This window comes from Labrus bergylta, chromosome 5 (genome assembly GCF_963930695.1).
Source record: "Labrus bergylta chromosome 5, fLabBer1.1, whole genome shotgun sequence".
NCBI lineage: Eukaryota > Metazoa > Chordata > Actinopteri > Labriformes > Labridae > Labrus > Labrus bergylta.
In genome coordinates, this window is record NC_089199.1 from 20,710,069 (window position 1) to 20,736,893 (window position 26,825).

General features: G+C 40.4%; 1 protein-coding gene across 1 annotated transcript; it reads right to left on the reverse strand.

Annotated features, from left to right (window-relative positions):
• Nucleotides 1-2,297: 2,297 nt before the first annotated feature.
• slc2a1b (solute carrier family 2 member 1b) lies at nt 2,298-26,825 on the reverse strand. Its single transcript, XM_020630661.3, has 10 exons — nt 26,398-26,825; nt 14,395-14,490; nt 9,103-9,263; nt 8,411-8,651; nt 8,062-8,224; nt 7,694-7,881; nt 7,392-7,496; nt 6,431-6,532; nt 6,136-6,339; nt 2,298-5,148 (listed from the first exon to the last, which is right to left on the reverse strand). Exons 1-10 carry the CDS (start codon nt 26,410-26,412, stop codon nt 4,951-4,953), a joined length of 1,473 nt encoding a protein of 490 aa, XP_020486317.1. The 5' UTR covers nt 26,413-26,825; the 3' UTR covers nt 2,298-4,950.

Consider the following 26,825-nt stretch of genomic DNA (forward strand, 5'->3'; position numbering starts at 1 on the left):
ACAATAAGCTCGTCAATCGGTGTCATACCTGTGGTGAAAAATACGAGACACACACATAATAATAAGAGAAATTGTGGATTTGGCTGTCCTGGGATCAGACTAGGATGTCTACAGAAGTCACGATCAAAGATTTCTTTGAAGCCAGAGAAACACACCTGCTCAGTCAGAGAGTGAAATAAATAAAAAGTGCAGGTTTCTTTCTCTTCATAAAGCTATTGTTAGCACCATTTCCACCAGCCAACCCTTAATAGCTTTACCTTTTTTTCGATTGCAAGTGTTTGTCAAAGCAAGAATGAGTTTTTGCTGCGTGCTTCTATTCATGTTAACTGATGTATAGTGAATCTTTAGTCAGGATGTGTGCGCATGAGGTAGGACCCAAATGCAGACCATAAACAGCAGGACTTTAGATTTAATTAGAAACACAACTTACTGGAGGTGAAGGAATACACATGGCACACAACAGGTTATGAATTGGAATAACATCAACTAGAACGAGAAAGAAGGAAAAGGGCGGGTATACATGAAGTGAGACTGATGAGGGAAATTAGGGGAGCAGGTGATCAGGTGGGCAGGTGAGGTTCATGTAACTGTGGTGTTGCAATCTACTCATCTGTTCCCAGAAGAAAGTGGGTGCAGGTGAGCAGATTGCTAGGTTTACAAGGAGAACGTAGAAGGAGTCTGAGGACCTCTTGGAGATGGAGGGGGAATTACACTGAAGCGGTCTGGGGAATAGGAAATCTGATTGAAGTGGAGGAACAGGTCTGTGACATCTGGGATATGATTTAAAAAAAAAAAGAGAGGCTGGGCTGACTCATGTCTCTTCTCTCAGAGAATGCTCAATCTGTAGGCTGAGGACACAATTTTATGTATTTGAATCCTTCTTGAGTTCTGTTTGGAGTCTGTGTACAGATGTTTATTAGTGTTTCAGGGACTAAGTCTGTATGGAAAGCAGAATGCATTGGCCGTCATACAATCCTAGATCCCAACAGTTTTTATTTGATGGCAATTTAGCTTTTTATCAAATGCTATAACTTGATATCTTCATGCAAAAATCTCCTTGTAAAAATCCCCAGACCAGTAGGGGGCCCCTGAGGGCTGACAAACTTAAACCAAATCAGTGTTTGAAAATGAGAAAATGTTTCATTGACAATAGATGGACCCCATCTAACATGACTCACTCTCCTTGCCCTGCTAAGCTTCACATTCATTATTTGTTTGTCAATGAACGTCAACAAAGAAAAATGAAGAGAAATGATCCGTCTATAGAGAGAAAAAAGAAACAGGAAAAAAGAGAAAGAGGAGTTAGTGTTGGGACTACACTGGCAGACATGAATGTTGGTTGGAGGCCCCCCCCCAAGCGCTTCTTGCTTAGGGCACCAAGAGACTCTAGAATCACCACTGTCAGCACTAAGTGCTCACCCCGTTGCTGACGGTCAGTGAGAACACAGAAGCAGTTAGCAACGTCTTTTCTTTCTCTGTGAGCTTAACTGGTTTGGTGTGTAGAGTAAACTGATGACACGTTTTTATAACTCCATGGTGGAGTCTGTCCTCATACTCGACTTTATCACCTGCTTTGGCAATCTCTCAAAAGGAAACAAAAGAGGTTGCACCACATTATTTAAGTTGCCAGTAAGATCATTGGAGTTAAATGACCTGATCATCACCTTTAGTGAGAGCTGCAGCTAAAGCTCGAGACATGTTACAGTGTCCTCCATGACCTCTGTTTGGTTAGTTTGAGCTTCTGCCCGGAGATACAGATCACCAAAAGTCCAACAGGTTAAAAAAATATTTTTTAACTCAGGCCATCAAACGACTGAACTCCAATGATGACCCTGATTTAGTTTTATTTTGTTTAAATAATAGTTTTATACATTCTCAGTTTCCTGTTGTTACCTGATGAACTCTTAATGTATTTCATATTGCTCACAGTGTATGTTGTTCCTTTTCTCTGAGTCTATGCACCTGTGTTTCTATATGTTTTATTGTTTTCATCTTGCTGCAAACCAAACTTCCCCTTGGGACAATAAAGTTGAAGTATCTTCAGTCTGAGTCTGAGTGTGGAGTCTATTTGGGATTCAGCCTTTGAAACCACATCATCAGCAATGTGTTTGTAGCTTCCTGCACGTATCACCACATAAATCTATTATTACTGCAGAAAAAGTAACAAATGGACCCCCAAACATGTTTTTTTTTCTGTATGTATGATTTATTTTATCCAGCCATTTCACCACCTTACACAAGTCTGTGGTAATCTTCCATCATGTTTAATATCTCCCCAACAGAGGCTCACGTTCCAACACCGCATACACAGATATTTTATTATGACAAATATTCAAATACACTCTGTGCACTAACAACAACAAACACTACTGAATGTTTTATTTTCATTAACACAGTCCTTACATTTCAGAATTAAAATGATGACGATAGTAATATTAGGCCACAGCGTAGCTTTAGATACGCAATCAGAAGGAAACAGAAGTGTGGAAGATCAATGCGCCCTAATCATTAACTTACCGAAGAAAAAAAAAACAAGTTAATTGCATACATTTGGAGTGAGTGAAGCCAAAGTGTGTCATAGTTACATGATGATGTGACTTTAAACCACCAAAGTGTGCCTGTAGGAGATTTAAAATGCGACAGACAACATTAAACGTTCAATGCCCCGGCAGACCTGTGGATTTATGTATGTACATCAAAAATACAGTTTGGATATTTGCAAAAAGACATCAGTGTGTGTGTGTGTGTGTGTGTGTGTGTGTAAGGCTTGTTTTTTTTCCTTTTTGGTGCCATGGTATGATTTTGCTGGTGAAGAGAATGTGAAGGCTGTAAAAAGGCACAGAGAGTGGATGTTACAGTGCTTTCCAGAATGGGTGACAGGACCCCTCAAATAAGAAAAGACACACTATAAAGATCTACTATATACAATAATTAACATCCAGATATGGAATGATAAAAAAGGGGATTTTCACTGCTGTGTTTGATTTCATGAGGTCCTTTGTTAGACCCTGAATGTTTTCCATATTTTACTCAAAAAAAAACGGTGACCCGAAATGTGCTCCATACGAGGCTGCGATAGATATGAACAAACGACACAATTCAACACATTTCCATTTCAAAAACATCAAGTAATCCATCAGCAGTACTTCAGTCTCTCCTCAGTAACAATGATTCCACACTGTGAGTAAAAAATAAAATAAAATAAAAACACGACAGAAACAAAGAACTATGAATAATAAAGTGCTGCTAGGAAGAAACAAAAAGGATAACTTTCCTTAAACAACGTATTTAAAGAGAAGGAAGGTTCAACAAGTGATACAGCAGTCACAGACAGCGACGTGTACAGCAAGGCAAAGTGAGCCACACTATAAAAGTTTTTTTTTTAAATCACCAGCTACTGAATACAGCACAGTACACAGCGGAAAAATGGAGGGACAGAGGCAGGGAGGGAGGGGGCCGACAATACTGCAAGAATTCAGTTGCACAAGGGACGCGATGACCTCTCACCAACGCAGCATCCGCCCCCCCCTCTTTGGACACATTATGGCGCTCAAGGAACACGGGGAGTTTGACCTGGATAAAGAGCACTTCAAAGGATGAAGAAAAACTTCCAAAAAGGCAGTTTGGTCCCTGTCATTGAAATTGTTTTTATTTTATTTTTCTGAAAATGCTGTGAAGCTGCCGCAGAGGAACATCTTTCAGCGCCGTAGTTTCAAATTGTGTGAACAGATCCAGACAGCTCTGAGACAGACTTTGTACACTCGGCAGGTGAGTTCAACTTTAAAGAACTCAAAGTGAACATTTTTCCACTTTCCACATCTGGATCGGGCTGATCTGACCTCAAACTCCTAATTATAAGACTGAGGGCAAGACGACCTGATGTTTTTTAACAGGCACTTCAAATCACAAACATTCTGGTATTGTGAGAGGATTTTTTCTTTTCGGGCAGCTGATTGTAATTGAGCTCTTAGAAATAGATGATTCATCTCCACAGATATTTTTTCCTTTAGCACACAAAATATCATTTTCATTGAATGCTCAAAAGGAATGGTGTTTAAATACATACATGTAGAATTCATGACTTTACATGTTATCTGGACGCACCTCATACGTTGTTTTCTTTCAGTAATGACATCAAAAGTATCATATTTAACAATAGAAAGAGTAACAAACTGTCCAGCAAGAGGAAATATGTAACAATTTTAAAAAATATATATATGCTGTTTTACTATTCTGTGTTGAAAATACCAATAGTACAATTTAAAATCCTTACAGCATTAGACTGACGTATCACAGTTTGTGTCCTCAGTGACTTAAAAAGCTATAAATAAGGTAGTATTGGGGCTTTTTAAAGGGCAGTGTGCCCTCTGGTGGTGACAAACTGTGCAGCATGTACAGTGCTAGAGTCTACAGTGTTACAGCTTTACAATATAATTGATAAAAACGTGTATTGAGCACAGTGAACAGATCTCTAAAAGCTATAAAACCAGATGATACAAACTGACTGTGCTGTAACAGGCTACAGAGAACAGAGCATAAGCACATAACAGTAAAATATTCAGTGAAAAAGTTTTAAAAAGGTTGTTTGATTGATGCCGACACTCCTTTTCCTTCTTTAAAACATTTTTTTTAGAAACCTTCCCCATCTATCTTCCTGTCCCCTCGTCCACATCCTGCAGGCGACATAGTGCCCATGGAGTGTGTGTTTGTGTGTGTGTGCGAGGGGCAGCGGAAGACGTCATGTTGGAGAATCACACGGGGGGGGGGGGGGGCGGGGGGGGGTGCTCTGTGTTTTGGTAAAGACGCCCGAAATGTGGTGACAAAGTGTGAGAATTAATCTACCCATGAAATCTGTCTACTTGTTAGTTAGCAGACCCCTTCTCGTTCCTTTCTCTGTTTGAGAAGAAAAAAAAAAGTTTGTTAGAAGTTTAAGAAGTGAAATGAAGTCACTCAGAGCTGCGAGTCAGCTCCCAGGCTGTTCAGCTCCTCCGGCGAGTGCTTCTCTCCTCCGGCGGCCGACTGACGGAAGCCGGCGGAGATCTCGTCAAACGTCCGGCCCTTGGTCTCCGGCACTTTGAAGTAGGTGAAGACGAAGAACACCAGCAGCAGGACAGTGAAGATGACAAAGACGTAGGGGCCGCACAGCTCCTGTGAAGAGAGAGAGAGAGAGACAATCATAGAGTGGAGTCCTAAAAGAGTTCAGTCCTCCAATATCAGGCAGTGAGAATGTGAAATAAAGCGTTTCAAATGTGACTGATGGAGACGAAGAATAAAAGTGATCTCTGCTAAGACACTTTGCATCTTATATTGTATCAGCCAACTTATGTTGTACATAATGATCACATGATTTCAAATACTGTATAGTTACTTTTGTTGCACCACACTGTTAAACCTTCATTCTTTTCTATATTTGTATGAGGTTTGTTCTTGTGTTTTCAAAGGGTGAGATTTGAAAACATTTGCTAGAGAAAGGTAAAATTAGACATCTGATGCTGAACTTGATTTGTATTTGTTCATGTCAGTCTTGTGTCTTGTGTTTCTTTTTCATGGTACACAGAGTTGCAGTGAGCTGTATGGTTCTTTTTCTTTTGCCCAAAGCAAATTTTCAGTGAAGTAAACAATAAGTGAACGAGTAAACGAGAAAGACTTGCACGCAGTTTCTACAGGATGTCGATGTTTTAGCTTGGCTGCTTGAACTACTCCCTGATTTGACTCATAGATGGATCTCTAAGAATGCAAATGTTAGAGTGTTTGTGTAAAACGTTCTTAAATGTACCAAAATAAGGGATCCATACCGTCCTACTTTTTTGGTACCCTCCTATGGGGTACCAAGGGTACCGATCCATCCCTAAAGGGTCCCTTTTGTTTACTGTGTCCCTTTTCTTCTTGAACGTTTAACTTAATCAATAGCTACACTGTATTGGGCTGCTATGATGTCACACTATTACAGAGCTGATGCGGCCATCTCCATCTGGCTTACACTCTGCTTACCAAAATAAGAGTACGGTTGGTTGTGGAAACGCAAGCAAGTTCAGGGTTTACTGTACTGAACTGTACTGAACCAAACCAGACTGCTTGGTGGAAACGGGGCTAAAGGTTCTAGATCCGCAGGTTTTTGTGTCGTTCTTTTCTCACCTCTATGTACTGGAAGGCCATTCCCACGATGAAGTTAGCAGTCCAGTTAGAGAAACCAGCGACGGCCATGGCTGAAGGTCTGGGTCCCTGTGAGAACAGCTCAGCCACGATGAACCAGGGGATGGGACCCGGACCGATTTCGAAGAACGCCACGAAAGAGAAAATGGCCACAATGCTTAAATATGACATCCATTTGAGCTTCTCCTGCAACAAAGAAGAGGACAAGAAGCACGTTAGTTATGGTAATTATAAACCTTCAGTAAGTCATTATTATTACTTATCTACTTTGACTCACCAGCAGAGCCAAGGCGATGGTCATCAAGATAGCAGATCCGGCCATTCCCAGCAGCCCCAGCAGGTGCAGAGATCTACGGCCAGCTCGTTCTACCACAAACAGCTGCACAGAAAAACACAAAGATTAGGAGAAAGTCAATGCAGTACTTAAGATATTAAATATTATATAACATGTATTTAACTATTAGTAACCTTTGCAAAGATCAATACGATTATAAAAAAAAACACTAGGGGTCTGGCAGGAGAAACATTGGGTGAAGTCCAAGTGAAAAATTCAGCTGTTTGCATTCACACATACAGCTCCTCCGGCAAATATCAGGACATGAAAGCCCTACCTCTCTCTGTGAGAAATAGCCTACTGCATCAACACCCTCCTAAAACAAATCCTAAATATATATTTTTGCCTCTGCTATTTGGACATGGAGTGTTTAATCGTGCCTACAGCATCTGTTTTTTTGTGCATCTCAAAACTGGGGCAACAAAAGATTAGAAACTAAGTGAGTTATATAATTGAACCTAAAAGTGATGATTGACATGTACAGAGCAAGAAGAATACAGTTTGTTGCTTTGTAACGAGAGCCCACATGTCGTATATCCAAAAACAACACCAGAGGATTTCAAATCCGCCAATAACATTTAAATTCTATAACTTGATAATATTTGGTAACTTTTTATCTGCGCTGTAACTGTCAATGAATTCTATCCTTGAATAACTTTTATTTAAAATAACTTTGGCCGGAAATATTAGATTTTTACTGTGTTCTTGCTTTTGAATCGCATCTTACTTTTTATTCTACTCCTGTCTACGTTGTTTTCGCAGAAAAAAAACAGATTGATTATCACCCTTTTCTTTTCTTTTTATTCTATCCACACTTATTTAAATATTCCACCAACATTTTCATGTTTATTGTCATGCATTTACAGGATTCTTCTTCAGATTAAAGACATGCTAACGTACTTACCGACACCACAGTGAACGCAGTGTTTACTACTCCAGCTCCAATGGTTGCATAGACAGGCTGCTCCACTCCGGCTTTCTCGAAGATTCGTGTGGAGTAGTAGAATACCTGTGAAGTGCGACAACCAAAACAATCAATCATGAGCAGATTCACATTTCAGATACATTCAGAACATCTTCTTTTTAATTATGACGCAGCGCTAAAGTCTGAGTATGTAACACACGTTTCAGAAAGGTAAGGTTCTCTGTCCGTTCTGTTGTTTTTTTAGCGACAGAACGGAGCAATACGTTGGGTAGGACACTCACAGCATTGATGCCAGACAGCTGCTGGGAGAGCTGCAGGATGACGGCGACCATGAGAGGCTGACGGTACATAGGCGAGCGGAAAAGCTCCAGGATGGTCACCTTCTTCTCCCTCATCATCTGTCGACTCTCCTCCTTCATCTCCTGCATGTCAGCGCTCACATCTGTGGTGCCTCTGAGCTTCTTCATCACTAACATGTGCAGAGGTTAAAGCAGATTGTTAACTCTACAAGATGCACAGTTTTTTTTTTTGTTTTTTTTTTTGTTTTGTCTCATTTTGAGTGGAGTGAGTTGAACATACTGGAAACCCACCGGAGCCTCTGACTGTAAATGCTTTGTTGTTGCTCTTGAGTGTGCGAGTCTGGACTCACCGTTCTTGGCCCTGTTCTCTTCGTTCTTGTTGATGAGCAGGAAGCGGGGGCTCTCGGGGCACATGGGCAGCAGGATGCACTGAATCACTGCAGGGACGAAGATGAAGCCCAGGAGGAGCGACCACAAGTCATCGTTGCCCATGATGGCCTCCATTCCAAACACCTGATAACCAAGACAAGACGCACATGTTGTATAAGAAACACCTGCTTTGTGCTGCCTCATGTATCTAAACATGCTGTTCTTATTTATGCTTAAACTAGTGTTTGCTCATTCTCTAACTTTTGATGGCACTTCTATGACTTCATAATTCGCAGCATGCATTTACTGGAACAATTCCTGTAAACTGACCTGTGCGATCAGGATGCCGACCACAATGCCCAGCTGGTGCAGAGTGCCCAGAGCTCCTCTTAGAGACGTCGGGGACACCTCGCCGACATACATGGGTACGAATCCCGTGGAGAGGCCGGAGTAAAGGCCCACCACAAACCGGCCGGCAATCAGCATTTCCCAGGAGGCCGCCATCTTTGAAAAGCCCATAAGCGCAGATGCAATGAATGCCAGGACATTGGCCATGAGCATAGAGTTCCTCCTGTAGCAAACAGGGATCAAGATACAGTTAGAATTCAAATATCATATTCAGAAAGATATCTCAGAATAACGTTACATTTACAGATTTCCATTTTTTAATTCGCGCACCAACCTGACTTTTTCGACATCAATATCAACATCTGATTTGGGCTGCAGCCAATAAAACAGCCGATCAAACACTTGTGTTAGATTGTTAAAATTTTGATTATATTTTACATTTTTGTATATTTAACTATTATTTATAATGTCTTTTTTTTTTACTGTTTTGCTTGACTGTTTTATTGCATGGCCTTGCTGAACAGTCATTACAGTTCCATGTCTGCATGTGACAACAAATCTTCAATTTTGTGCTTTCATGAAAAAAATGTACAAAGCACGTTCAACTTGTTTAACAGAAAACTGACTTCTTCCTGATCCATCAATAACTGCATGGAGTTTTTGTGTTTCTTTACCTTCCAAAGCGGTTGACAAAGAGTCCAACAGAGAACGAGCCAAAGATGCCACCGACAGAGAAGATGGCGACAGCGATGGACCAGATGGCTGTGAGGGAGTTCTTGGAGATCTGCTCCTGGTAGCGCTCGAACCATGTTTCATTGATGAATTTCTCAATGACCTAGAAAACACAAACGAAAAAAAAATCACAATTCTTGACATACAGTCTTTTCTGAGTCAAGCTCTGTTGATAATAATAATAATAATTTATACTTTATTAATCTTGCGAGGGGGAATTCAGTTTTTACACTGTTTAATGAACATGCAACATAAACATAGGCCGAAATAATGATTTTTTTGTTTTCATGTGGACGGTCTGAATAAACTCTTATTTCCAAACTGTGTGCTATCCACAAGTACAACAACAATAAACTAAATAAGTGAGAAGTAATATAAAGCTGGAGTGAGTGATCAAAGGGAGGTAAAAAATAAAACACCTTAACAGAAATGTGTCAGTAATAAAGGCTGCAAGGTGTTTCAAATAGATATACTGAATTGGGCAAGGCAGGTACATATAAATTGTTGGGCTGTTTTTTTTTGTGACCAGCAGATGGCGGCAGCACTGTATAATCACAACCAGTATCTCGTAAGCAGGAAGTTTACCAGTACAGTGTCGGGTTTCAGTTCCTCCCTCCTCCTCCCACCCCCCGCCCCCCCCCTCCCCCGCCTCCATCCTCTTCACTTTGTTGACAAACACGCCCAGCACACCAGTGACGGGGTTAAGTGGAGGAGCCTGTGTGTGTTTATGTGTGCATCACTGACACGTCTCATATGATTCAGAAAGGTCAGCGCCCTGTCTGCAAATCCCTAACCTCCTTGACCTCACCAGAGGGACCGAGAACATCATCAGCTCCACCATGTGCCTCTGAGATCGAATAACATCACTTTTATTTGTTTTGAAACTTGAAGCTAAATGAAGCCGATGTGGAAAAAAGTACTCAGCAGTGTCCTCGTGCACCGGGGTGTCGTTATGTGAGGGCGTTCCTCTGTTGGAGGGGTACATATAGAATGATATACAGTATGAAGCTCGGGTCATTTCCACTATCGGCTTTCACTCACAAGACCTCGCAGGAGGATCACAAGTGTGTTATCACATACTGTACTGTACCTTCAGCCAAATCACACCTAACCTTTTAAAAGTATATTTAGAGGAGCCATCACTGAGCTCTATATCATATACACGCAATGAGGGGACATAAACATTAAAGTTATATTTACCTAACTGCTCTGCTTAAAGGCGAGGTTTAAAGGTATTTGTGCTTCATTTCTACAACTTAAAGAGGACATATGATCCCCCTTTTCCACCTTTTCAAACAGTCCCCTGTGGTCTAAATGAGACATCTGTGCTGTGCTTTGGTCAAACTATAACATGAATCAAGCACCAGAGGAGGTTTGTGACCCTGTATAAACCAGCTCTCTCAGAACGCTCCGTTTTGGTGTGTGTGTCTCTTTAAGTGCAATGAGCCCCCCCCCCCCCCCCCCCGGTAGACATCACTCCTCTGTAGTGAGAACAAATGGCGGACTTGTGCAAAAGTTTTGTTCTAGGCTGGGGGTGGAGTCCATGGGTGAAGATAGCAGGGGAGGGGAGGGGATTTTTTTAACCAGAATCCCACTGTGACATCACAAGGAGAGCACATTTGAAATGGAGCATTTTTCTCTGTGGTGTAAGACTTGTGCAGACCACAAACAAAGGACTGGATGGGTGTATTTCACATTATGTGGGTTGGCAGAGACTCATGTTACCCAAATAAATGTTCAAAAACACTGTCAAAATGGATTTTTCATTATAAGTCCCCTTTAAACTTTAACTGGATTTAATTGTACTTTTCACTATTTTCTGTATCCTCTTGATTACTTTGAGAAAGATGGCCGATCTTGAGACGTTACATAATGACTCATCACGTCAATAGGCTGTGCAGACCAAAACGACCAGCTGCCTCTAACCACACAATGAAACAGGCTGTCTATTCATGCTGGAGGTCTGTCAGCATTTGTTGTCGGCGCTGGCTGGAAGCCGGGTCGTCAAGGTGAACTCTATAGCCAGCATGTAAAAGTGGGACAAATCAGATGACTCCTTTCATCATCGTTAACACCTTATTGTATTTGAACAAGAGGTTTAGTGTCCTGCATCTGCAGCTGAGCTGTCTCTTTTTTTAGAAGGTCCTTGAACGGGTCGAGATAAATTATCTAGGAAACAGAGAGTGATACGCTGTGTTATTTCAATGCGTACGGCTTCAGCAGGAATAGTTGGAACAAGCAGGGTGACATGTTTTCTTGTTTCTGGAGTGTTTTACTTCTTCTGACAGGTCTTTGATTTTAAGAGGGTCCAGATAACTTATCAAGAAAACAGGACGTGATATGCACTGTTATACATCATCGGGAGGAGTAGACTAGTATTTTTGCACCAAAGATGTTCCCAAATTGAAAACTAACATAAACAAAACCCAGATGACCCCTAGCTGCCAAATAAGGATGTTGATTTCTGTTGTGGAGCAGGCAGACATGCAGGAAGACGAGGACGGGGAAAAGTGTGTGTGCAGCCAGGCCCTTGAAAGGGCGTATCTAATCACAGACGCTCTAATACAATGTAAGGCCGACGTCACAGGCAGCATCAAGCATCACTGCAGCCTTTATCACATGCAGAGGGGAGAAGTGCTGCTGATAATCTGCAGTGCTGTTGCTATATAAAAGTTGCATTGGTGAAATCATAGCCTCCTAAAAGGTCATTAACTAATCAAGGATTTAGAGTTAAGAGCCTGTGTTGATTAACTGTTCTGCATGCTCACTGCCGAGCTGTTTGCACGTGACGTTCCTCAAACCTCTGAGTGAGTGTGTGTGTGTGTGTGTGTGTGTGTGTGTGTGTGTGTATGTGTGTGTGTGTGTGGGACCTGTGCTGGATGTTTGGAAGGGGATAACAAGCCAAGAGGGCAGGTTGACACTGGCCCAGTATACCACTTTTTCACCCCCCCCCCCCAGTCTGCAGCCCCTCACTGAGCCACTCATAAGGCATGCTGTGGCAGAGCTCCATGAAGACCAACACGTGCTCTGTTTTCATGGAAGAGGCAAACCGTTGCTACGCTAACAGCTGAAGTGTTGCAGAGCTAAAAGACAGGTTTGAAGGTTATACAAAAAACAAAAAGGACCAGGAAGTTTGTATTACTTGACTATTGACTATTTTGATGATGGGTTAATGATTTAAAAATGACAACAAACCCTTGTCCCAGCGTCTTAGATGGGAGGATTTGCAGCTCTTTTTACTCCAGCTTTTCAGACTAAACGGAATCTATTAAGAGTTTCTAACTGTTTGTGAGACTAAACAAGACATTTGAAAAGGTCATACTGCAATCTGGAAACAGTCACAGAGTTATCTAACAATTGTAAATAATTGCTGGATGACTCAATAACTAAAATAACTGATAAAGATGTTCTGAAACAATTACTTCCTTTCTGATACAGACTCATAAACATACACTTTTTGCAATTATCAATGCTGAATTAAATAAACTATGACTACTTCTACACAGCAGCAGGCTGATACTTCCTACCTCTCTGCTACTAGTATGATTTTAAAAACTGTATATATATATTTTATATATACACACAGCTTCAGTTTCAGAGCATTTCTCACCGGTGTACAGAAGAAGAAGAGAAGAAAGAAGATACCCTTCATTGAGCCCATCAGGGGAAATAACTTTTACACTCTGTTATTGCAACATGCTACACACACGCTGAAATACACAATGTTGTATTCTATCTTGTTGCTAGGTTACAAGAGCTGACTTCTGCTTCCAAATATCACTAAAATATCACTAAGAAAACATAACAATGTAGAGGATTTGTTTCCTGGTATTAGCAGCAGATTTAGACCTTAAAAAGGACAAGTCAGATGAGTTTCTCCTCCACCATTGTTGTTTACAATATCAGAAGTCCCACCCCTTCTTGATTGTGATTGGTCAGTGAGGGAGAAGTGACAACGCCTCAAGGCCTGAAATCCCCTCTTTTACATGTCTGTCCACTTCATCTTTCCGTATGAGTAATGGATTTAACCTCTACCCAGAGCCTTTTTTTCCTATCTAAACTTCTGCTGCTCTAATTAAACAGAAGAGTGGAGAATAAAACTCTCCTTCTCTCACTCAGACGCCTGATGAAAGCTGCTCACAGAGTGTCCTTCACATCAAAGTGCAGGAAAGCTTTTGGCAGTGTGATGATAGTGGACGAGCTCTTCAGATGAAATCAGTTCTCACAGAGCGAGGGAGGGAGCAGCGCTAGCAGCTGTGACTGCAGATCACCCTGACACTCCGTCTCCTGCTCTCACAGGTCTCTGCAGGTGAATAAAAGGAGCAGACGGAGGCCGTGGACTGTGTGGCGACACACCTGTGACCTGTTCACAGACAGCTGTATAGCCACAGGGTGTGTTCAGAGTCAGACCAACCCACACTGAGCGGATACAGGTTATTGACACGCGATATAAACGCAGAGACAAACCTTCAGGAAATTAGAGTCTTTGGTGTACCTGTCTGTTCATAAGACCCTAACGTGGATTTAGTCCGCTGGAGGTAGTGAAAGCATCTTTTCTATTAGTTGTAAATGTCACTGGGATAGGTGACTTGTCTACCTCGTCGTTTAATTTCCTGTCTGCTTTCTCCCAGTCTGTTGCTGCTCAGAAGAGAGATCCATTTTTGGGCAAAGACACACTCTTTTACTCAGGGATCACCCAGAGTCTGTTAATTCAGATGTCCTTGGACATGATAGGCCTGAATGCAGCTATTATTATCTCAACCCTTAAACCCCCCCCCCCGTTCTTTCTGTCCTGTTCTCCTATGCAACAACCAGCCCTCTGGCTAAGTTAGCAGACAGAATAAACTCTTGTATATTTGTCTTCATTTAGATCTCTTTCAAAACTTGTTTTTTTAAGGCTTTTTTAGTTTAATCTGTGTTAAAAACTGTATGATGTTTCTTTAAGAATTATTTTTTCCTAATCTTCTAAAAAAAAAAAAAAAAAAAAAACCCTCAATATTAGTCCATTCCCACCATTATTTTCATTTTATAATATCTCAAAATTCCCTTTTTGTTCAAGTCTAGAGTGGTTCTGGTGTCTGAAAGCATTTGTAACTATGTTTTAAAGGTGAGTCACACAAACAGTTTATTGTTTAAATGATTCATATTGTGCTCCAAACCCAGTTAAAGTGTATCTTCTTGGGAGGAAAAAGTTTAAAAACCACCCTGGAGATGATTGTGGACATTTAACTCACCTTCTGAGGGGCGTTGATGACGCCGGTGTTGTAGCCGAACTGCAGCGATCCGATCACGGCGGTTCCAACACTCATCAGCAACGGGAACGTTATTTGCTGCAGGACAAAAAAAAAAGAAGAGAGGAGAGGCTTGTCAGCAAAAAGACCAGTCTGACCAGTTATTCACCATTTCACCTGGGATGAGTGCATAAAAGTATGATGAACAGTTGTATCATCTTTCCTGCGAGACAATCAGCTGCGATTCTCCAGAATGTCACACACGACTCGGTTTACCACATCAACATGTTGGCCAACTTTTTTGACAAAGCATCTTTCTCTTGCAGCTTTCACTTCCATGACTGTGACTTTCTTCAGCTACTTGGAAAAATAGGACAAAACAAGATTTTCAGGTTGGTCAGCCTTTACTCTCACCGCGTGCTCACAACAAGTACAATGACATCTCTATTTCAATATCATAAATATCGTTAGGCTGCTTGGTAAGACGTTTTGAAAACAAAGACGCTGTAAGACAACCAAAGTTATACGTTTAAGACAAACAGGGAAAAATGAAGGTTGTGAAAATGTTCAATATTTTGATACCACATGTGTTAAAACGATACAATCTCCTTTATTTAAATGATCAATCGGATTGAAAAGTACCAACGTTTTAATAAAAAATTAAAAATTAAATTTAAAAAAAAGGTTTTCAGTCATATTTCTTTTAACCCAAGAAAGAGAGAGCAGCTGTGGACCATTCATATTCACAGGTCGCCAAATACTGTCACGTGACGCGTACTACGTCCCCGTTCACTGCCACTCTAGTCAATGCTCCTGTTTCCACAGCGAGCGTGGCGCTCCATCTCCGGCGGGTGCTAGTAGCACTACTACGTTGTGCTCCGGAACCAAACGAATAACAAAGTAACCCAAGAAAGACAAAACAACAACGTTTTTCTCTTACTTCCCGCGTTATCTCGTAGGTCTCCCGCAGCGGGGCAGGATGTGCACCATCCAACCTGTTGCACTGACAGACCTCGGCTTGGAATTTGCTGAAGGTCATCACTTTTTGATGTCTCATAAAGCTGCAAAAGTTTATGACCCTTGCAAATAGACGGAGCAGGGTAAGAGACTTAGGGGGAAACAAGGTCTAAACTGCAGTGCATTGTACTGAATCGTTTTAGGATTCTTCCTGCATTTTTTGTTAATTAAAAACAAGAAATTGGTTGTTTTAAAGTGCTTAACAAATAAAATTGGATTGGATAGGATATGACTGCTATTTGTGCTGCCATGTTATCAAAATAGGTTTTGATTTTATTTGATCATTACTGGTTTTTTTTGGGTTTTTTTTGGAATTGTGGCATCGTGACGACCCTAGATTAAACCAGGGTCTTGTCAAGAGGAGGCTCCAGGTTTTTACTCAGCAGAGTTATCCAGATAACTTAATAAACCTGCTTCTTGGAAGAGGTCCAGGTCAGACCCAGGTCTTAAACCTGTCATTGTCTGTGTTCTTGTTCCTGTTATTACAGACTTCACTTGTAGCTTAATGTCAGCAGAGCCCATGAGATCAGAGCAGCTTTTCCTCATACCAAGAAGTTAATAAAGCAGAGCGGAGCTATGTCGCTGCTGTCTATTTCCTCGTCTCAGACAGGAGGGAAAGCAGCCTCCAGCTACAATACAATACAACCAATATGTGTTATTACTTCCCAAACTAAGTGTGTAGACTTGAAGGAGAACTTTATGAATGAGAAACAGCAGCAGAGATGTACGTTTCAGCAGGTATTTCATATTAAATTTAGAGCAATACTTTCTCATCTCTCCATCAGCTATCATGTCAGGATGATTCATGTTTAGACTTTGGTCCTGTGATTCACACCAATCCTTTGGCACAGTGATACACGCCTGATACGTTCCCTCTGTTATTATGGCAACAGAAGACTTGACCTTACCAAGGGTAGATAACACTTCCAAATTTCCTGCGTTTATCATAGGCTAACAGAACAAGTAGAAATAAAACATCTTCATCTTAAACACTGACGGGACACTACGTTTTTTTTGCAAGGATTGAACGTTAAGTCCCTTTTCGACTTAAACTCGTAAACCAGAATGAGAGCGAACCAAGGACACTTCAATTGCTTCAAGTCTTTGGACATTACAGCACATGTTTCACTGCATCAAAGAGAGAGTGAGGAACAAATATATCTGTATATCTTACTAGAGACTGTTGTGAAAATAGATGATGGGGGTTTTTTTGGCCACTTGGGAGTAGCAGAAGCTATCTGGCACCAAGAAGACTTACTTTTTGTAACTTCACACCCGACATCTCCAAAGTATAATTCATTTCAACCCTTACTTCTGGAAATGTAGGTGTTAGATCAGGTTTGTTCTCTTTTTAACCCCAGAGAGAAAACGTATGGCGGCTAAATCCTTCAATATATTAAGCAAATAGTCGCCATCTTTGTCCGTCTGCTTCAAGTGCACGGTAGGTTTATATAAGATCTTTTTCACTGTTGATACTTTCAGAGCAGTGGGAATAAACCAAAACAGTTAAATTGCAGACTGTAAAACCAAAACAAAGAGCTGAAAGATGCTTAAAAAAACACTTGATATACTTCAAACTTACTGTTAAGTAAATAACCTTGGGGAGTGCTGGTTCGATTGAAATAATTGCTCAGGTCAAGACAACAAGTTACCAGCAGAGGTGGGCAGTGTGACTCTGGGCAAATTGGTCTACCACAACGATACCGTGGGCTGAGAGCTATAACTCTACACAGCGCAAACAGACAGTACTATTAAGAGCTGCGCAACCGCTCTGAAACTGCACGCTGTGGCTTAACGCATAAAAATCATCATGCATGAAGACAGTTTGAACCCTTTCTTTCCCACAGGGAGATCTTAAAAGTAGATACAGCAATTCTTTACCGTGGTGATTTAGGGTTCATATTTGAAGGTATTTGCGTTTGCAAAATTAAGAGGGGACTTAGGTCATTGTAAGACTCTAAGTTAAAACCTTGAGGCTAAAGCTGAGGAATTTTCACTTAAGCTTCCAAAGATGAAAAAAAACCAGAACCGACACAGGGCTTCGTAAGAGGGATTTCTGCCTGCTCCTCTTTTATATAATCAAAGTGCTGCAGGCTTCTTTTAAATTGCAGTACTTCTGGTTGACGGAGGCAGTCTGAGTAAGACGAGAAAACAATTTTCTTTTTGGGAGAGCCAGTATTCCCCCCCTGCATGATGAAGAGGGACAAGAGCTGGACATGAAAGAGCTCGAGAAAAGAAAAGGTCTGTGTTTGTGGAGGCAGTCACTCCAGCGTGTTCAGCATGGCTACAGACACTCTTGGTCCCGCCTACACTTCTGAACCAATGGGTTCCCTTGTTATGAGGGTCGTCAAGTCCATGAGAGGACTGTTTAGGTACAGAATGTATACACACACTTCTCAATGTGGTGGGATGGGCTCTTAAAGGAGCCACGTTGCCAACGAGGAGACCAACCAGAACTCACTCTGCACGGCCAAATCCCCACTGTGGAAACAAGAAGCAGCACGAGTGAAATGCCAGCTATACTCAGAAAAATCCTGTGAGTGTCATCTGGGAAAAGTCACTTCAGGGCAGTGTTTATATCTGGACCCCCACTTGGGGATTATTTGCAGAAACAAGCCAACATGTGGAGTTCAATCCAGCTGCAAATTGTTGTCAAATGTGAGGATGGCTGTGTGTGTTTTAGTGCAATCAATCAGTCCCCTGTTACATCTTTACCTTTAGCCTACATACTACAAGAGACCTCCCTCAGCCCCAAGTGTACACAGACTGTTTGCATAGGCCGGTATGCTTCAGTCCAACATATAGTAATCGTAAAAGTTTAGAACTTCCTTCAATAAAATCTCTGTTAAAATGTGATGAAGACTTAAAACTGGATGAAATTGACAACACGGCTTCCATGCTCATCTCTTGTACCTGTCATATTAAGGATTAACTTGGTGAGTTTCATTCCAGGAACCACATAAATCACGACTTCCTCACTTGGGAAACAATGAAACAATAAAGTCACACCCATAAAAACTATTTTCTGATCATAACCCTGACACCACCCCTGGTGACCGGCCCTCTTCTCGGGCCTTTGCTCTCAACCTTTGGGCACTATACACTCGACTGCAGCTTTTCACTTCTGTTTGCATTTCTAAATGGAGTCATGTTTACTTACACATGATGACTAAGCTAGTCAGGCACACAGCATAGCCTCAAATCTGTAAAAAATGTTAGAGGAGGGAGAAGAAGTGTTGTTAATTGTGCTGTATAAATAAAGGTATTATTATTAGGAAAAGTATTTTAAACTATTATTAGGACTTTAAGAGGGACAGGAGGGATATCTCCAAATTTACATGCGCTATAAAGCTGAATAACATCAATGCAAATGTGTCCTTCTCTTCTTTGCATGTGAAAAAAAAGCGCTCCATCCAGTCTGGTTATGGCTGCAGGATACAATTAAAACTGTTGATATCAGCTTTGGTTGCTTGGTACCTTGAGGTGTCTGCTCTTTATAAACACTGAAGGTCCATAGAGAGTTTATAGCACAGTATGTTATGTTATATATTCAGTATGTTTATTATATTGATGAGGAACATGAAGATCTGTGCAAACGTTTACCAAACTCATGAGGTTAGACTCTAACAGCCTCTTCCTTCTCTCAGTCACGTTGGCAAACCAAAGAAAATTCTCCTGCTTTAATGACTTTAAAATATGAAAAGAAGGGTATGAAGTCGTTCAGATCCAGATTTGGATATATTAAAGTATAACAGCTAACATAAACCATTATCAAATGTATTCTACTGAACAATTAAGCCTCATCCTCTCAAAAAAACACACACACGATGTTTTCTCTCTTTTAAAAGCCCTAAAAGTACACACTGATATTACAGTCCTCTTTTTTTCAGTGTAATGCATTCATTAATGCTCGAGTACACAAAGAGCCAAACCAGGAAACAGTAACTTGAGCTTTGACAAGCCAAGTCAGACCACATGCTGGGGCGGGGACGTGAATTTTTCAAGACATGAAGATGTTGTGGTTAACCTTTTCTTTTCAGAAAATTTGAGGATTTAGCCACAACTAGGAATGTCAGTGGAGAATCAAAAGAGCCAGAGTAACAAGGAAACAGGTGACCTACATTTAAGTGTCAGATAGAAACTCATTAAGTGGAAATACTGAACTGTGGCGGTTCACAGCTACTATAAAAGGATGATGTGTGGTTGGTTAGTCTTTGCAGCTCTTTGAGATGGAGGTAGGTTTACCCATTATATTAACACTTTAGTGAGCTTCTGTCAGTTCAACCTGTGGGGCACAAGATGAACATGGGATATTATTAGGTGGAAATTTGAATGAGAGATCTTCTGTTTATTAATTAAAGTAGAGCCTGACCGATTAATCGTCCAGCCGATAATACCAAATAATTTTATCGCAGATATGCGCAGAAGTTAATAGATGTGTTCACCAGTCAAATAGCATTACATTTGAGTGTCATTGTAGAACAGTTCTCTTTCTGGCTGTCACCAGCAGAGTGTACTATATGGATTCCAACAAGTATTATCGCTGAGTGTCAAGCGGTGATGAACGGTGATAAGTGTTTGATAACAGCCTTTGAGGGATCAACGCGGTACAACGCAACGTAATCTATCTTTACAGATCTAAGAAAGATATCGGCTGATATATCAGTATCAATTTTTCTCTCTCCCCACTATCAATATCGGTCCCAAAAACCCTGTATCGGTCAGGCCCTACAAATTAGTATTCATTTTGTTTATCTATTATGTCTTTATTTAAACTCAAAAATCCCTTATTTATAATTGTTTATCATGCTTTATTATAAAAGTAGTATATTAGCTCCTCTTCCATAAATAGTGACTGAAGTAAACTGAAAGACAGTGATCAGTAAGGCTTTTGCGTTGTATTTATCTTTTGTATCATCTGCATAAACTGTAGAAATGAAATGTCACTGGAGCCGTCATGAAGACAATATTTTTTGAAAATAAATACTTTGGTACAGCTGAATCAAAGTGTTACTTCAGGACAGTATTTGAGTAAATGTATTTAGTTACTTCACATGTTTTGCCACAAGTCTGCTACTTCCAAGTCTGTCTCTTTAGTTCAAGTAAAGTCAACAAAGCAGCTGACAAAAAGAACAATATTTAAATAAATATCCTGAAGGCAACTCTTCACTGTTACTCTGTTTGTACCTGACATAATCCTTCTTTATGTTGTGTAAGTTTACACAAGTTTATGGTTCTTTTCCTGAGAGCTACAGAAAACATCTTGCAGTAACATTACTTAGTTTGTGACTCATCAGAGCTGGACTCAGAGTGGGTGTTTCCTCTGAATTAAAACAGAAAAGGTTGTGTTTCTTTACTAAAAAAGGAAGCAGAACAGACTCCAGAATAGGCAGCCGTTCTTTCCAGTGCCAGAGTGTGCCAGATTCATGGTGATGGCCTACGCTGCTTCAGTCACGTCCCTCCATGTGCCACAACCGACGGTCTCGGTTTACACTGCTGTGGGGAATCCAATATGTCTCGAGATCTCACCTCAACTCCTCTCACCTCTGTGCTCTATTGAAGCCTGTTCAACCTGCAGGGACTGCCTATGTTGATCTTTTGATATATGACATCTTAAAATAGATGTTAAATTCTGCTTCAGCACAGTTCGGACCTCAGGACATTGCTGCATGCTAAATTACCCAATAAAGAAAAAATCTACATTCTTAAGTTTTACCTGACTCTCTCCAAATATATCCCCTGCCGTTATATGGTTTCTCAAAAGAATTCCCTCTTTTTAATGGCTTACAAGCTGTTTTAGATCTGTTATATTGAATACCCATTTGGGTGTATATTTAACATATGTTGTCTGTAAAGTATCTTTTGGTGATGAACAGTGTGAACTGAGTTAAAATGCTCAAAACGAAACTGCTGAATCACTAAAATGACTAACCACAGCCGGGCAGAGGAAAAACATTGTGTTTTTTCTGTGATTAAATATCCAGCTTTACACTTCTGTTTAAATTGATCCAGGTGATGGTGAAGCACACACCTTCATTTAAGATTAGCTAGCATGATATCAACAACAGTAAGATTTGAAAGACACCCATTAAGGAACAAAAGTGGGAAAGTAACAGGGATGGGCATAACAACATGATTAATGGTACCTTTATTATTAACCTTTATTTACATGACAGAATAATGAGAAGCTGAACATTTCCACCTGCCTCAACCTTTGAAATGTTTGGTGTAGGGACCTTATAGAGATTATCATTTGAAAAGGTGCTTATTATCCGTGTGTGCTGTGTAAACTTTTAGTAAACATGAGCAGAAAGGCTTCTAACTACTTATCTGTCTGGGCCAGAAACCTCGAGCCCGTCACAGTGAGATGAGATAAAGAACTCTGCACTCAACACAAACTTCTAGAAATGATTACCTGGCTCTAGCAATGAAGCTTCAGCGTTAAGTATCTAAAGTGAAAATATGGCGACCATTTCTTATACATTTTATATTTATTAGTTAGGGTAGTATGCCACCATACCTCAGCTTTATATCTCAAAATTTAAAGAATTTAAGAGCCAACATTCAGCATGATCACTTTCAGTTCCCAGAAAACATTATCACTAATGTGGTTGTTGTCATGTTCTTCATGGGGTCTCTCAATAATGAATACAGCAAGGCATTGGCTGCCTGTTCATTGAAATCAATTCATCAATAGCTCATAACTAATGCAACAAATTATTTTGCAACTAATGGCCGAGAATCAGATGTTAAGTTGAACCTGGTAATATCATTAAAACATGAGTCAGCATGTTTCAGAACTGCAGTGTGGCTCATATAAACAACAACAGGAGTCAGGACTATTCAAGATATATTTTACAAGGAGAGACTAGAGGATGCATGGACATGACGTGATCTTTTGGATCCAATTATATCAATTCAAGATGACTCTGACATATATATTCAAATATCTTTGTTTTGGGGGGGGGGAGGCTATTGGCTGACCAAGTAAGTGTTTGAATCCAAGATGACAAACTCTTATGAGAAGGAATAAGGTAACCATAACATGACTGCCAGAGCATTTAAATGGAGGCAGGGGTTATAATACAGTTATATCGTAAGTACATATAGAGGTGTCTATGGGTTTTTTTTTTTTTTGGACAAGCGTTTGATACAGGAGGAGACCTGCTCAACTGCTGGGATTTTGTGTGCAGTTTACGTCAAAGAAGGTCCATTCTTATGTAGTTTTAATCTGATAAATCTTGAATTACGGAAGCCTGAATAATGCATAAATACTATTTTAGATGCTGTAAATATTTTACTCAGTTTACACTTGTGCAGAAACAGCCAAGGAACACAAGACAGTTCAAACTGTTTCTGTAGCGCGTTCAATAAAGGAAGAGATTTATATCACAACGCCAGAGGTCAGATTTAAGGGTTAAATGTCAACAACATAAATTAACAGTCCTTTAGTGTTTGTGCTGATTTATTTAATTTCAAGCCCACAGAGACACAGCTCGACCCTGCATGAACCATTGTAATCATTTCACTGTGCACAAAGCCATCAGCTTTCTCAAAGAAGTGAGTTAAACATGCACTCTCGCTTGCTTGTTCATCTCAATTAAAACCCTCCCACATCTCTTAATCCCAATTTTTGGCGCACAGCCTCATTAAGCCTCATTAAAACATGGCTGACACTTACAGTATGAGACATTATGAAGGGAGCTGGCCATGCAGATGAAAGGAGGTCTGGTGAACTGTCTTAAGGAAAGATGACTGAAAGGCAGTGGATAGAGAGGATTTAAGCCAGCGTGCAATTACTCGTCTATACAATGTGAAGGAGGTTGTTGGCTCTGGAGTCCCAATCAAAATACCTGTGCTGTCAGGTCTGTCGGGAATAAAATGTGTAGCAGCTGTTCTGTTCACAACAGAGCAGGTCAACTGTATGCTTGACCCCAATTATGTAATGTATTTCTTTTCCAAGAAATTACGGGGGGGTGAATTGAGTTTTCAGACCAAAACAAAGCTTCTTGTTGTTGAAAGTAAAGCTCTTTCGAAGGCTAACAATGTGAAGTTAGACGGCTTTAGGGTGGCATGTTTTGATAGAGGAGCTTTGGGATTAGGGTGAATAACTGCATAATATATAAGATGACCACTGCACCGAAGGCATGCAATCTAAACGTGAAAAAAAAAGACTTGATATTGAAGACAAAAACAGACGGTGAAGATGTGCTCAGTACATCTACCTGAAAGTGAAAGGGAATTACGATTATTCTGAACAGTGACTAATCTGTCAATCATTTTTAGAGCCAGACCGGTTGATCGGCCTGCCGATATTATCATATCACATGACTATCAGTATCCACATTGGCCCCAAAAATCCCATATCGGTCAGGTCCTAATTTATATTATTTCATCAAAATTTATATTCTATAAAATGAAAAGATGTAAAAAAAAAATTAAAAAAAATTGTTATTGCTGAGAACCAAAGGTGACACCACCGTGCTTCTGTTGTCCAACCCACAGTTCACAACCTAAAGATTCATCATCAACTAACATTACAAACGTTATGACAAATAAAGTACATTCTTCAAATGAAGAAGTTGAAATGAGCAAGAGTTGACGCTATACAAATAAAAATGTATCTGAATTAATTAAAAATATTTTGTATTTAAATAATTGGGGATATGCTGCCTTCTCAATTGAGAATGTGTTTAATTAAACAGCTCTACATGGCTCTGCTGTGTGTGTCGATGTGGACCATTCACCTTACTGGAATGATAATTCTCAGGGCGGATTTTAAAACAAGCAGATCAGCTCTTTTTGAACTCTGTGTCACTTCGCTGGAAATCAAACACAAGTTCAACCACTTCCTCTTACTGCACCTTAAGTCACTCGCAAAACTCACTCCACATACTACTCGACTTCATCTGCTTGGTATAACACTGAGAACACGCCAGGTATGAGGCTGATTGTAGGCTGATGTTTCACTACAGTCATAATCCAGATATCAATATTAGACAGCTAAACACTGCAGGACACTAAAGAGCTATAGACAGTCTTTAGAGTCTTTAGTGTAGACAGAAAGAACGGGTCAAGGCTTTAATGCCCCGGTGTTGCAGCTGTGTATTCCCTGGGTAGGGTTTCTCTCTGTGGGAATCACGTGACGGGAACCGAGGAAACCGTTCCCATCACGTCCACAACGAATCTGTCCAGCTGAAGGTCCACCACAGCGAAGTGAGCATGCTCAAAGAAGTACTGAAGGGAAACAACATTTGACCTCAAAATCAGACTGGGCTGCTCCACTGGGTTTAACTGATCTGACATCAATAACAGAAAGGACGACACAGCTGAACTGCTTGTCTGCATATGTAACTGTGACCACAAGCTGCATGATGGAGACAGCAGTATCAGACAGCAGATAAGCCGTGTTTACTCTCAGAGCAAGGAGCATCACAGTCTAAAACGAAGACACAATGTAAAGTCTGATGAAGTAAACAAGCAGTTATTATTATCATGATTAGATCACAGATAAATAGTTTTGGAAACAAAATTATGTCAGATCAATGCCAAGAGGTTATCTAAAATAAATAAAATATTTCCCTTTGCCCTGACAGTCTTATCAAAGGGTTTAGAGAGCCTAAGATAATGTTTTTGTTTTGTCCCACAAAAAGTCTCAAACCAAGACCATGGATTGAGATGAAAAACTGAGAAGTGAACTGATGCTAAATCAAACAATACGATGGGTCATTTTAGTCATTCACGTGCATGTTATCCAGAGTTAAATTAATCTAAAGTAAATTAAAAGATGTCCGATTGAACTGTATTAAGTTATGTCTAACTAATTAGACTGTATTTGGAGTTGTTTCAATATAAATGTGATGTCTGTAGTTTCTTGTAGATTAAGAATTATCACCCTAAAACATGTGATATGTTTATGATATGAAGACAGAATTTACATGAATAAAATGAGCCGCACCTCTCCAAAAACACAACTAATTAAAAATGATTTCTATACATAACCATCATTGAAATGCTTAGGCTACATGATAAATCAGTTGACAGATATGCTAGTATTAAAGAAACAGTGCTGCATATTAGCTATCTTATTTTACTATGTTATAGACTACTACTAAGAAATTGTGTTGAGGACTAGGCTATTTTTTTTGGCTCGGATTTCAGGGTCCTCAAAAATGTGAAGGCAATTTTAAAAGAAAGCTATTGACAATAATCCATGAATTAACTTGCTATAAAAAAATAAATAAACAATTTGCAGCCCCATAAAACTACGTATGTATGCCTTTAACACATGTTAAGTAAATTTGCAAAAGCGTCTGAAACGTACTTTTTTTTTGTTTTTGTTTTTTTTCAGCAAAAACAATCACTGGTAATGGAGTTTGCTGTTGAACTGCTCAAGGATATTTCTTCGTCCCCTGGTCTCAACAGGGATATTACTAAGAAGCTCTACTTATAATTCCTGTCAAACTTCATAGTCACACTGACTTTTCGCAGGAATTACTTCAACCACGGTGACAAAGCACTTCGACACATCACAGGACAAACACACATGCGCGGCCACGCAGCTCGCAAACAAGGCGCTAGACGTGACAAAGCATCCCATGCACAGAGCCGGACTCAATATGACGTCAAAGAGACTGCGGAAGTACTTTAGAGTAAATTGATACAAAAAAAAAAAAAAAATACCGGGTGAGTAGCCTACATGTTGTGGGCCACTGTGACATATCCTTTTGTGGACAAAACCTTTTTTAGTGAACACCCTAAAATAACACAAGCTACTCAGACTTATAACTAATAGGTAGATAATAAAATCCTATCTGCATCATGGACTCTCCGTCAAAGCACATGTGGAAGCGCCTCATGGTTAAATATACCGTGAACCCGATGAACTAAGACACCCTGACAGGCAGCACCAAGAAGAGGCAAGCCTAACCGGTTTGACAGGAGTAAAGAGGCTTGTTGTGGTGAAATGAGTCAAAGATATGTAAATACCTTTCCCGAGTCCATGGTTGCGTCGTTAGGGAAGTAGTAGACTACTCGTTTCTTCTTATTCTTTGTGTACTTCTTTTGTCAAAACTGACACGGGCGATGAAGAACTTCCTCGGGGTCTCCCGGCGCCTTCGCTTAAAAGTCGGTCATTTTGAAGGACTTGCTCCCGAAGAGAGAGAGAGAAAGAAAAAGTTGAAACTTCAGTCTCTTTAAAAAAAAAAAAAAGGAAGAACAGCTTTAGCAGTCTCTTCTTTCTGTCTTTTAAACACCGGGCAGCCTGAGTTGGAGGTCTGGTCCCCTTGTACCGTTGTCAAAAGCTCCAGCAGCTTGTAGTCGTGCAAGCGTAAAGTCGTCCAGGATGTGGATGTTTAGCTGCTGTGCACTACCTCCCGTAGACTTCTGCTTGATGGAAAAGCTCCTTTGGGACGTGT